This window comes from Colias eurytheme, chromosome 22 (genome assembly GCF_061535395.1).
Source record: "Colias eurytheme isolate Ceu_HAF_F1 chromosome 22, ilColEury1 Martin Lab GWU primary, whole genome shotgun sequence".
Classification (NCBI taxonomy): Eukaryota; Metazoa; Arthropoda; class Insecta; order Lepidoptera; family Pieridae; genus Colias; species Colias eurytheme.
In genome coordinates, this window is record NC_143001.1 from 64,785 (window position 1) to 76,271 (window position 11,487).

General features: G+C 35.8%; 1 protein-coding gene across 1 annotated transcript; it reads left to right on the forward strand.

The window, feature by feature from the left end:
* The first annotated feature begins 8,492 nt into the window (after positions 1 to 8,492).
* On the forward strand, positions 8,493 to 10,247 carry LOC149898445 (uncharacterized). The gene is made up of 4 exons (XM_090114927.1): positions 8,493 to 8,556; positions 9,009 to 9,102; positions 9,365 to 9,573; positions 10,081 to 10,247. The coding sequence occupies exons 1-4, from the start codon at positions 8,493 to 8,495 to the stop codon at positions 10,245 to 10,247; spliced, it is 534 nt and encodes a 177-aa protein (XP_089971053.1).
* Positions 10,248 to 11,487: the final 1,240 nt, after the last annotated feature.

Below are 11,487 nucleotides of genomic sequence, written 5' to 3' on the forward strand. Positions count from 1 at the left end.
AGTAAAAAATTGATCGATTCCCGCCTCTTTGTCTAGACCGAGTGCGGTGCGGAGTGAAGCGAAGATTAACTTTGCGTCTCCAGCTCTCAGCGAGGAGTGTTTGAAGAAAGATTAATTTGGCAAAAATTGGGCGCTAAGCACTCGGCTTACGGCTGCCTCCATTGTGCGCTTTAATTTCATTTTGTGCCATACAATGTATACGAACCTTCTAGTCGTGTAGAGCGATTATGATTATGAATTTAAATTGTATTTTTGTCTATTACCTACAAAGAAAGCCTGACTCTTGTTACATAGAATGAATAAATAACTTGAATAGTGTTAATTTAAAAGAACTGCTGGTTGCTTACTGGATGTCACTCAACGTGAAGTTTGAAACCATAAAATCCATACTTAATATTATAAATGCGAAAGTAATTCTGTCTGTCTGTCTGTTACTCAATCACGCCTTAACTACTGAACTAATTTGCATGAAATTGGGTATATAGATATTTTGATACCCGAGAAAGGACATAGGATAGGTTTTATCCCGGAAATCCCACGGGAACGGGAACTATGCGGGTTTTTCTTTGACTGCGCGGGCGATGCCGCGGGTGGAAAGCTAGTATGTAATAAATCTGAAGATAAATACCATTTGATTTTTTGACGAGTAGGTAGGCTTACAGGGTGTTTTTATGTATACTTGGATAAAATGAAACAAGAAAATACTAGGAAGATATAATAAAAATAAATGTTGTTTTCTAAAGCTAGACACACAAGAACAAGCGATGGTGGGGTACCAGGCGCGCAGCAGCGGCGCGGAGTCACGCGGAGTGGCTCGGGGCGGACCGACCCGTAATTGGGCCGCCATTAACCTAGCGAGCCTCCTCCGATAAACAGTTTAGCGCATTAGCTCCCGAGTTATGAGCCCCGGTACTCCCTAATACCTATTGTGAAACTTTCACGATAATACCCGGCGGCAAGCTACGCTGTGCACACTTGGAACTTTTCGAAGATTTATCTTGTCTGTTATAACTTTTTATTAAATTCACATTGTGGGAACATGGGATTAGCATTACTGTATTCAAACAATTTCTTCTGAAGTTTCATTCAAACTTTGGTTTTATTTCGATCTTAAAATTAAATTTGTACGTTTAAGGAAGTTTATTCTCTCAGTGGAAAAATTATAGGAATAAGTAATAACTAAGTACCATAGAAATCTAAATAACAAGACACTAGAAGTCGTAAGCGTGCGTGAGTCAAGTCGCCACTCAGGTGATTTTCACATCACCAGTGCATTCGTCACTGTTCAGTTGCTCTGGAGACGTATGAGTGTATACATGGTGTGTTTCAGCAATTCCCATTGCGGAAATTCTTCCACAAGTTGTAATTATACTTATAAAGGAATAATATTTCATCGGAAAATATTTTTTTTTAGATAATGCCGTTTTTCCTTAAAATTATAGAATATTTACAAGTATTACGAGTGTCACCATAGTAATCGAAATAACAATGAATGACACAGTCGACCATTCTTATTATCACGTTTGTTCGTATTGGAGCAAAAAGTCTCATATACTTAGGGATGTTATTCTAAAATAAACCGTAAATTCGTGCGTTAGTTCAAAAGCTTAATTTAATAGATAAGTTAGTTTTCACTAAAATCAAGCTGTCCAATAAAAGGCATAGTTTACTTGTGTGTACTGTTTAGCTTTCGGTTTGAATGTGTTGATTTTGGCGACAGCGGTTTTCATACGAATTATGACATTATAGCACTTCTATGTGTCTTGTTATTTAGATTTCTATGCTAAGTACCGAGTTTATAACAAAGTATACGTAATTGAAATAATAAAAACAACATAATTACGTGCTAGTTACGGCCCTGCCTTCATACGAAACTGATGAATACGCCGTTCGCACGGGAATAGAATGTTGGTCCGATTTCCCTGAGTTAGCATCCAAGCTTACGTCTTTATAATTATTAAAATGTATAAATTCATTCTTTAACTCCGGTCTGCATCGTGCGGACCCTAGCTCTATAGCTACTAGTTATTATAGAGTAAGATCCCAGAGCCGTAAGACACAACTTATTTTCTAAAGCATATAAGTTTCTGTTCACAGTAGTCTCTAGTGTACTTTTTAATATCTGAATATTTGAGGAGCTCTACCAGTGACACCTGCGCCACCTGAGCCAAAACTTTTATCAGACGCTTTAAAGCTCCAATAAATGAACTTAATTTATTTTTAAATGTCTGATTTTTTATGTTATTAAGATAGGTAACTATTACAATGTTATATATTTTAATCAGTCAGACAAATTTCAATGACCAAATATAACTCAAAACTTATATGCTTTAGAAAATAAATTGTGTCTTGCGGCTCTGGGATCTTGGACCATTATTCTATGGCTCTATCTAGAAGAGCCCATAACTGTCTCTGTAATGTTTAACTTACAATTACCAACGTTTTTATAATATTATAATACCTGGATATATTTTGCATAGTTAGTAATCCTGTAATGAAATAAAGCTTGCAGAGGCTTTGGAGGGAGGCGCGGGAGGGGAGTGTAACGGGATGACATTGTTTATCGGTGTGAGCGTCAAATGCACCCGCGTGATTATCGACAAACATCGGTCGTTGTTTGACATTCACACCATTTCATTTTACAGGGACACTAAAATATTTGCTATACCGAAAAGGTACGATCCTATTTATATTGCAGTTACATATTTTGGTGATTAACGTTTGGCAATTTTCTCTACTGAAAAGGGTTACTTGCTCATGCAAGATTTAGAAATTTAGGTACAATAATTTACTTACAGAACCGCTTTAAAATTATCATAATACATAATTGAATACTTAGGTACAGTTCATTAAATAAAGGATACTATTTAGACAATTAATAAAATGGCCCTGATAAATAAAGAGCCTAGGCTGTTAATCAAAGCTAGTCATCTGCAACTTTTCTGTAACATAATACATTATTGTAATATTACATCAAAAAATTAATTATCAATTTATTGAAGTTGATGATGAAGGATACAATGAAATTGGAATATCTGACAAAAGAATCTCATTTCATTGAATGCTCTAAAGGATCTTTACATTGACCGATTTATGCGCACGGCTGGTCATACTTAAAAGGAAATACATACTACATATAATATTTTTTAGTTTCAACAGCTCAGCAACAGCAACAGATAGTAACAGATCGTTTAAGAAGGCTCAGTAAGATTTCTGTAGCTTATAGATTACGTACACGCTCCGATACGAAAATCGGGTAATCATCATGAAAATTAGTTTTAAATCAGACTAGTGTAAGCTAACTAACGAGAAGATTTTTTTTTGAGTGAGAATGAAAGACTGCAGCTTTTATAGAGCCGCTGCTGTTTTAATTAAAATACAATATTGATGATATTATATACCAGTGCATTCTTTTGATTCGTCCTTGCTAGGTGTAATTATTTCCTTTTTCTCATATAAACCACCCATACAGTTTATGTAGGTATTTACTTGTATTGAATGTAAGAGAATTTGCACATTGTTCATCTTCTTATATATAAAAATGAATCGCAAAATGTGTTGGTAAGCGCATAACTCGAGAACGGCTGAACCGATTTCGATAATTCTTTTTTTATTATATTCCTTGAAGCACGAGGATGGTTTTTATGTAGAGAAAACGTAAACATGTACCACGGGCGAAGCCGGGGCGGACCGCTAGTTGTACAATAAAACTAAGCGAATGAAAATTATTAGATATAGGTACGGTACGTATGAAATTTATTCAACTGATATTCAAATTGCTCATAAACTTAATCATTGTCGTGTCGTGTGTCGTGCACAAATCGTGCGGTGTAAAGACCCCTGGCAGTGCCGTCTATCGGATGCTGTTGGTGACACTCTTTGTTGTAGTTACAGCATTCATTACATTTGCAGGAGTAATTGCGCGCAATCGTAGCCCATCGGATCATTAGCTTTGTGCATGGAATATTCGAGACTTGAGCCATTTCTATAGTTCCTTGTGGTGTATGTTTTAAATGTTTTACACAATTAAAGTTATAGCTTCAATATTTTTTGAGAAGGGAGAAAAGCACCTCTTTTTTAGCTCTTTCTAAAAATTACCTCTTCTTGATTTTCTTCTGTGCTTTTCAATTTCGAAAATTAGTTTTTTTATCGATGTTTAATTATACTTTCCAACACAATACATAAACAGAACTTAATGAAAAGTAACCCCAATTGTCTGCGACTCCGAAACAAAAACGAAAAAACGCCACAAAGCAATTTCAAACAAAGGTCGGGTTTATTAATTCACAAAAAGCAAATGAGGCAGCTCCTCCAATATTTAATTACCGCAGCCCTAATTGAGGCAGAAGTAATAAACAGCGCCCTCGGAGATGACATTCGCAATCCGAGCACAAACATCGTAATATGTAGTGAAATAAGGTTAATCTGAGACTCATAAAGCTGCTGCTCGCCAGCCACTGAATAAACTAATAAATGTAACCGCTCGCGGCGCAGGGCTGCTGCGCTCCCATAAATAACATATTATTGTTTTATAATATTATGATAAAAGTAATACATATCTTGTTTTATATTTTGTGAAATGAATGCAAGGCGTGAAGGATTTTTTTAAATCTGTAATAGAATCAGACCATTTGACTTTAAATGATCATATTTATGAAACAAAGGTGGTAAAATAATTTTAATTTTACACAAAAATTTCAAGTTTAAAATGAAAAATTCAGATGTTGTTGGTTACATTGGTGGTTCTTATTGTAATAAGAAATCAAGTTTTAAAAATAAGTATTTAAATTTGTAAATAATTGTAACTTAAACTGATGAGAGCTGTAAATATAAAACCTTAATAGGATTTTCACAAGCTATGAATGTTATACCAAAAAAAAAGTCCACCGTGGCAGCCCTAGCTGCCAGCAAGGCGGGCGAATGTCGCACGCTAGATGAAATTATCCTTGTAACAGCAGCTTATGAGCGGAATCAATACGCGATCATCGCAATAAAAGCTTCAGATGTTTGCCCGCTGTCCCCCCCCCTCTCGGCCCCTCTCCCCGTACACCCCCCGCACCCCGCGCTCCCCCCGCGCACCCCGCCGCCGGCAATTTGCCCGATATTAAGTTTATACAGCGATTTGTACCCTTCTTTACACCGGAGTTAATATGTGCTATTCAATTATGTTTAAAAACGCTTGTTTCTTAACTTGCTTAATAGTTATGTCGCGCTGCAGTGCATGTTTTGTCAAATGAACTCTATAAAACTAGTTTTCACGATTTAATTCGTATGTTATAATTATTTTAAGCTACTTATTTTTTGGAGATTGGATTTTGTTTCCATTTGACCCATAAACACCTTATAATGTTAAAGGGTTATACTTATATACCTTACAAACTAATAAATAACGCGTACCTAACACATACGAAAAAATAATTATCTTATATATAAAAATGAATCGCAAAATGTGTTGGTAAGCGCATAACTCGAGAACGGCTGAACCGATTTCGATAATTCTTTTTTTATTATATTCCTTGAAGTACGAGGATGGTTTTTATGTAGAGAAAACGTAAATATGTACCACGGGCGAAGCCGGGGCGGACCGCTAGTAATTTATATTTATTGTATCGTCTACATAACAAATTGTTTATAAAGTGAAATATTTACAGTAAGTACTACAAAACAATTGACAACAATAAATAATCATAGAAGGGTCTGCAGCTCAGTGAGCGTCGAGCTTTCTCTGACCGTTTAGTGAGCATTTATCTTCACGTTATTACTCGATCATACTGCGGTTTATTTACTCTCAGCAGACTTACTTACTTTAGCATTACAAGTACCGATGTCTTTATTAAATCTTATATGAATTAATCTTGCTTAATTGAAGTCTGAGTTTGTAGATCGTACGCTATTATTCCGAATACCTTTATAAAAAAAATATGTGTTGTTATAAGATTAGGTTAGAAGTTAAAAATCCAAAATTTTAGAACTTTTCTACACTAACATGAAATTAACACAATATTAACTTCTTACTTAATATATTATTGAATCGACATTATGAAAAAAATTGTTTAAAATCCTGAAAATAAAATAAATCCAAATTTAATTTCGATTTTCGATAATAACTTGAAATTTCCAGGTTTATAGATTTCTGAAAGAGCAGTAGAATTGTAGATTTCACATTAATTGAGTATTACAAATTAATTATTTAAAATCTAGAAGCTGAAACTTATAACTAGACAAGCTTTATACATAATTATTTTTTTACATAATTAGACGACGCGGTTGGCGCAGTGGTAAAGTAACTGCCTACTGAGCCGACGGTCCCGGGTTCGATCCCCGGTCAGGGCAAATATATTTTGTGTGATGAACTCAATTATTTGTTCTTGGGTCTGGGTGTTATTATCTATATATGTATTTATAATATTATATTTATCGTCGCCTAGTACCCACAACACAAGCCTTAATTGAGCTTACTGTGGGACTAGGTCGATTTGTGTAATAATGTCCTATAATATTTATTTATTATTATTTACTCGAAGGAGATATATTAGCGTAAAGTTTGAGCTGCTTACTCTCATTGATGTTTTATAATTTGCAATAATATTGAAGTTAATGAAATGATGTTCACTCCAGTGGCTCACCCTTTGAGAGCTCCGCTATTTGTCCGAATGTGCGAACTTCTCACGAAGGTCAATATTCACTGGTTCGACAATAATCTGCGTCGTGAGAAACGCATTTATCCGGCGCATTCAATATTATGCCAATAAACGTGCTCAATTCGTTTATTTAATTTCATTATTTACATTGTTCTGGAGGTTGGCGCTTTCTATGCCCTTTGCTTTTGATTTGTTCATCGTATATTGTTATACAATTATCGATGGAATGGTGTGAACAATTAAAATTAATGTGCTATCCTAATTAACATAAACAAAAAGGTCAAAAGTAATGTTATGAATCTAAAATAAAGTAATGAGTGTCATACATGAAACTAATCTAAACACAGTACGAAAAGTGATTCCGTTAATCGTATCAAACACCTGACAATTGAAGGGGTAATAGAAAGTAATAAACCTGAAATATAATTGATGGAGAGTCAACAAGATAGCGCCGAGGCGATAAGCGTCGGGACTCGGGGCAGGTAACTGATAAGAGTACAGAGTGTGGACAGCTGTGGGCTCCCACTGCCCACTGCCCACTGCTTGTAATCGTTTAATGATATTATTGTTTAATAATCTATACATGTTAGATAGCTTGATAATTAAAATAACAAATTGGTTGGATTAACGGAGAGAATCGAAACTTTTTGCCAGTCATTCGGATTTTGGAATGCATTACTAAACTTGGAAGGAAGTTTAGCCTGAGCAGTTTCAACTATAATAAGTATGTAGAGTCTGGCCACAGATTACTAATTAGTTACCAGTGATACCACCCAAAGTTCTGCGTTATATGATCGAATGCGAGCAATATATGTAAACGGTAAATACTGAACATTAAGATATTAAAGCCAAATACCAAACTTCGGCAATCAAATTGATAATTCCATCCCATGAAGTTGCGATGACGCCTCTAGGAATTGATGTGTTTTATCGAGTTGAGATTAGCCGTTATCGAGTAATGAGGCAATAATGCTCGTAGTAACTCATAATGATATGCTTGTTTTGATAACGCCTGGAGGAACTCGCACCTGACGCAAATTGATACAATAATGAGATTTTATATACCTACACAGACCTACCTAATAATGGAAAATATTGTTTTCTTTGGTATTACCTAAGACTACAGCAGATAGGCCATTTATCTTTATTCATCTGGAAGTATCAATCATATCAAATCATCAGGCATCAGCGTTTATATCCTGGAAAAGAAGTACCTACATACGAAAATGTCTCCTGAAATGAATTTTTCCAATGTGGACTATAGCCTAAAGAGCTTACTGGTATTTTCCAATAATAACCTCTTTGTATGCATTTGGAGTGTTGCGTATGTTATCGAGAGCATAGGAAGTAGGTCCGATATCGGGCCGTAATCCTACTCGCTAATAAGAGCTCGCAGTGCGCTAATTGCCTCAATCGTCGACAATTGTACAGGTGCTCTTTTTTACCAAAGGATTAAACCACAGGCCGTTTTTTTTACATTAAATTTAAACTTTATCTATGAAAGCGTTTCTAAATTAAAAAGTGTAGTTAAAGTTTTATAGGTTCCTTTATTAGGTATGCTAAAATTAATTGTAGTAAGTGATGATAACATATCTACGACCAAAACCTTGCAAAACATTGATTTGTTTGTTTGATTTTCATAAACTTTACAACGAATGTGGTCACGGGCAGATGTGCAAAATATTTTGTATCTGAAACCGAAACATATTGCTTGGAATGCATATGCAAAATTTATCGAATTATTTGCCTGAGCACAGATTTATAATCACCCTGTGGTGTTAGAGGTTAAGCCAATACAAATTTAATTGGTCAGCGAGATCGATAGCGACCAAACCTCGCGTCGACACAAACATGTATCCAGCGCTAATTGCTCTTTTCTGTTTGTGTCAAACCGCCGCTGGCTATGACGCCGCAGGTGAGTAAATATGCCCAAACTTTTCTACCGCAATGCCAATTTTGTGATCATTTAGTTTTTGTGTGTGGTATTTGTCTGTCGCTAGCAGCTAATATCAAAGAACGAAAGACGCATCTGCTATACGCCATCAGCTCATTTTTTTATTAAGGGTAACAGATAAGACAAAATTTGAAAATACCTAAGCTAATAGCTGAAAATCTTTTAAACTTTTATTTAAGAAATCAATTCAATTTCCATTTTCATCTTCATCTCCATCGTCATCTTGATTTTCATTTACATAAAGCTGAATATTGCGCTTTTTCCACAATTAAGTCATCATTTTAAGTGTAAAACTTGGTAAAAAATATATATAACGTAGATTTCTCATACAATACCATACGATCATGTTTCGAATGTGAAAACAGGAATTATGTATAAAGAATCTTGTGACATTTAGATGTTTGTCTCCATAGAGCCTCGTCACGGGACCCCCATGGCGGGCACTCTGAGCTCGGTGGGGGCGGGAGGGGAACACTCGCCGCCTATATACCGACCCGGCTCACAGGCGTGAGTATGGAACTTTACTAGACTTAATTAATTTACAAATACATCAATTATCCATACTGAGTAAAACCTTATGCCATATTGGCACTTAAAATACAATAATTATAGGAATAAAAAATCTTACAAACTATGTAATAAGCATCATCTGATGATGCAAAATGTAAAATATGTATAACACCGATCACAAAATTCTGATGTGCCCATTACATTGCTTCCCATCTCTTTTCGTTTAACAGTACGTAAGTTAACAAGCACTGGTCCACAGCTACGTGGTCTCCCAATTCGTGAAGCCGAAGCCCCCCCACCAGTACTGGGAGGAGGAGACGTCGCAGTCGCTGGTGCCGGAGAACCGCAACTGCCTGCTGTGCGAGAGCCAGGACTCCGGTGCGTGCCGAGCCATGCCCTCCTGCGTGTACTGCGAGCCCACCGTCACCGCGCTGTGTGAGAGAAGCACTCCTTGCTTGCGGTGTACTGGTAAGATTTGTAGGTGATAGCCCGTTTAATAAAGAAGTAGCTGCTGGCTAAGACTTCGTCCAAAATAGTAATATAAGTACATTGCTCATGTTAGACAAGAATAATATGGCTTTAAAATTAATTCAGAGGTTGGTTGGTTTGAAGAATTTTAATTCAGTAATTACAAACGCCCGAAATGTAAAATATTTCCAAGTTATATTGCTATTAGTGTAGAATGAAGATACAGAAGTAATAAAATTGCCAGGGTATCAAAGGAAACAAAAGTGAGTTTGAAATTCTACTCTTCATGGTTTGTTACCAAAATGTTACTACAGAATGAAGCTTTACCAAACATTTATACTTTCTAATGGTTTGATTAAATATTAAAGCCTATTACGAGAGGATCATCACTTCACGATTGAGCCTTGGAATCTCAGTCACAAACCAAGGAATCGCCGATTAACTTGGCGTGATAAAGATGACCAAGGAGACGATTTGTATGATTGATCAATGTTCTGTCTGTTGCAGTGATAAAGAACCCGTTCTTCAAGTGCATCCCGGGGGAGAAGTACATGGACGAGTGCGACTCGTGCCGCTGCACGGACGGGCACGGCGGCTGGTGCTCCGACCAGTTCTGCGAGCTGCGCGCGCTGCATCTGTACGCCATGAAGCTGTCTGATGGCGAGTTCTATTGAGGGCAATAAAGATCGAATGATATTGTGATAATGGTCGTTTTATTTGCTTATCCTACTAGCTGTTACTCGCAGCTGTGTGTAGTTAAATGAAATTTAAATGTTTTGCTGTGATAAAAAATAAGCTATTACTGTCTAACATCCTTATTCTAACTATGACCAGCAAATGTCCAGAAATGAAAAATATGCGATGTGAAAGCTTTCTTTCACAGACGGAAGCTGCCTTTACAAACAAGCAGACATGAGCATTTAGAAAATTAGTTTTTTTTTTAATTTAATTTAAAGAATCAAAGCGATTTTAACGATATAGCTGCAGATTTCTATCAAATTTTAAATCATAATAGAGCGTTTAAATAAACCGAATAATAATACTATTAAAGAAGCTCCTTGCTTGCCCACCATCATCTATTTATTTAATTTTCACACGATGCACAATAAAATAATTCTATAATAAACATTTGTGGTATTAAAAGTGTCTCAAAAACCTTAATTTTAACTCTTTAGACCACACAAAAGAATAATTCACAGGTTTTGTAAACACGTCCGGGTTGTTCACTGGAGTATTAATAACGTCAATATTAGAGAACTCTCTCATGTAGACCGAACAGGAAATACAAATTAAACACATGAAACATGACATACTTGGATGGGTCAGGTGAAGAGAAAAACGAAATTAAAAGTACGAGCTAATTTATTTACGATGTTCATAATATGAGCGTGTTGTGGAATGATAACATAAAGAAGAAGCTTTTATTTGTACAATGTGCAAAGTTTTTTTAAGCATTGTAAATGTTTACCAGTTAAAGACATTGAACACAACATTAAAGGTCTTGAATGTGTTACAAATACATAATCCATTTGCCCATAAAAACGTGGAAAGAGAAATTGTACAAATACGTGTAATTTGAAAAGCTCTATTATCTCAAATTAATGAAATTTCGGAGAATTTTACCTGTGTTTTACTCAGTTCTGAAACAATATCTAATTATAAACTGGCTTGTCTCAGAATGTAATTATATGGCTACATAGATTCACAGGAAAATGAGTTCAAACATGTTGAAATAGGATCGAAATTTCCGTGAACTGAGAATAGATAACGTAGTGAATGGCAACATTCTGCCACTGAACTTCACTAATTGATACAAATATTTACACTATGGTTTGTCCTTCAAGCGTGTATCCTATTCCTGTAGCCCTTATTGTAAAAGCACAAGGATTAAAATAAAAATAAGACGAGCTGGGT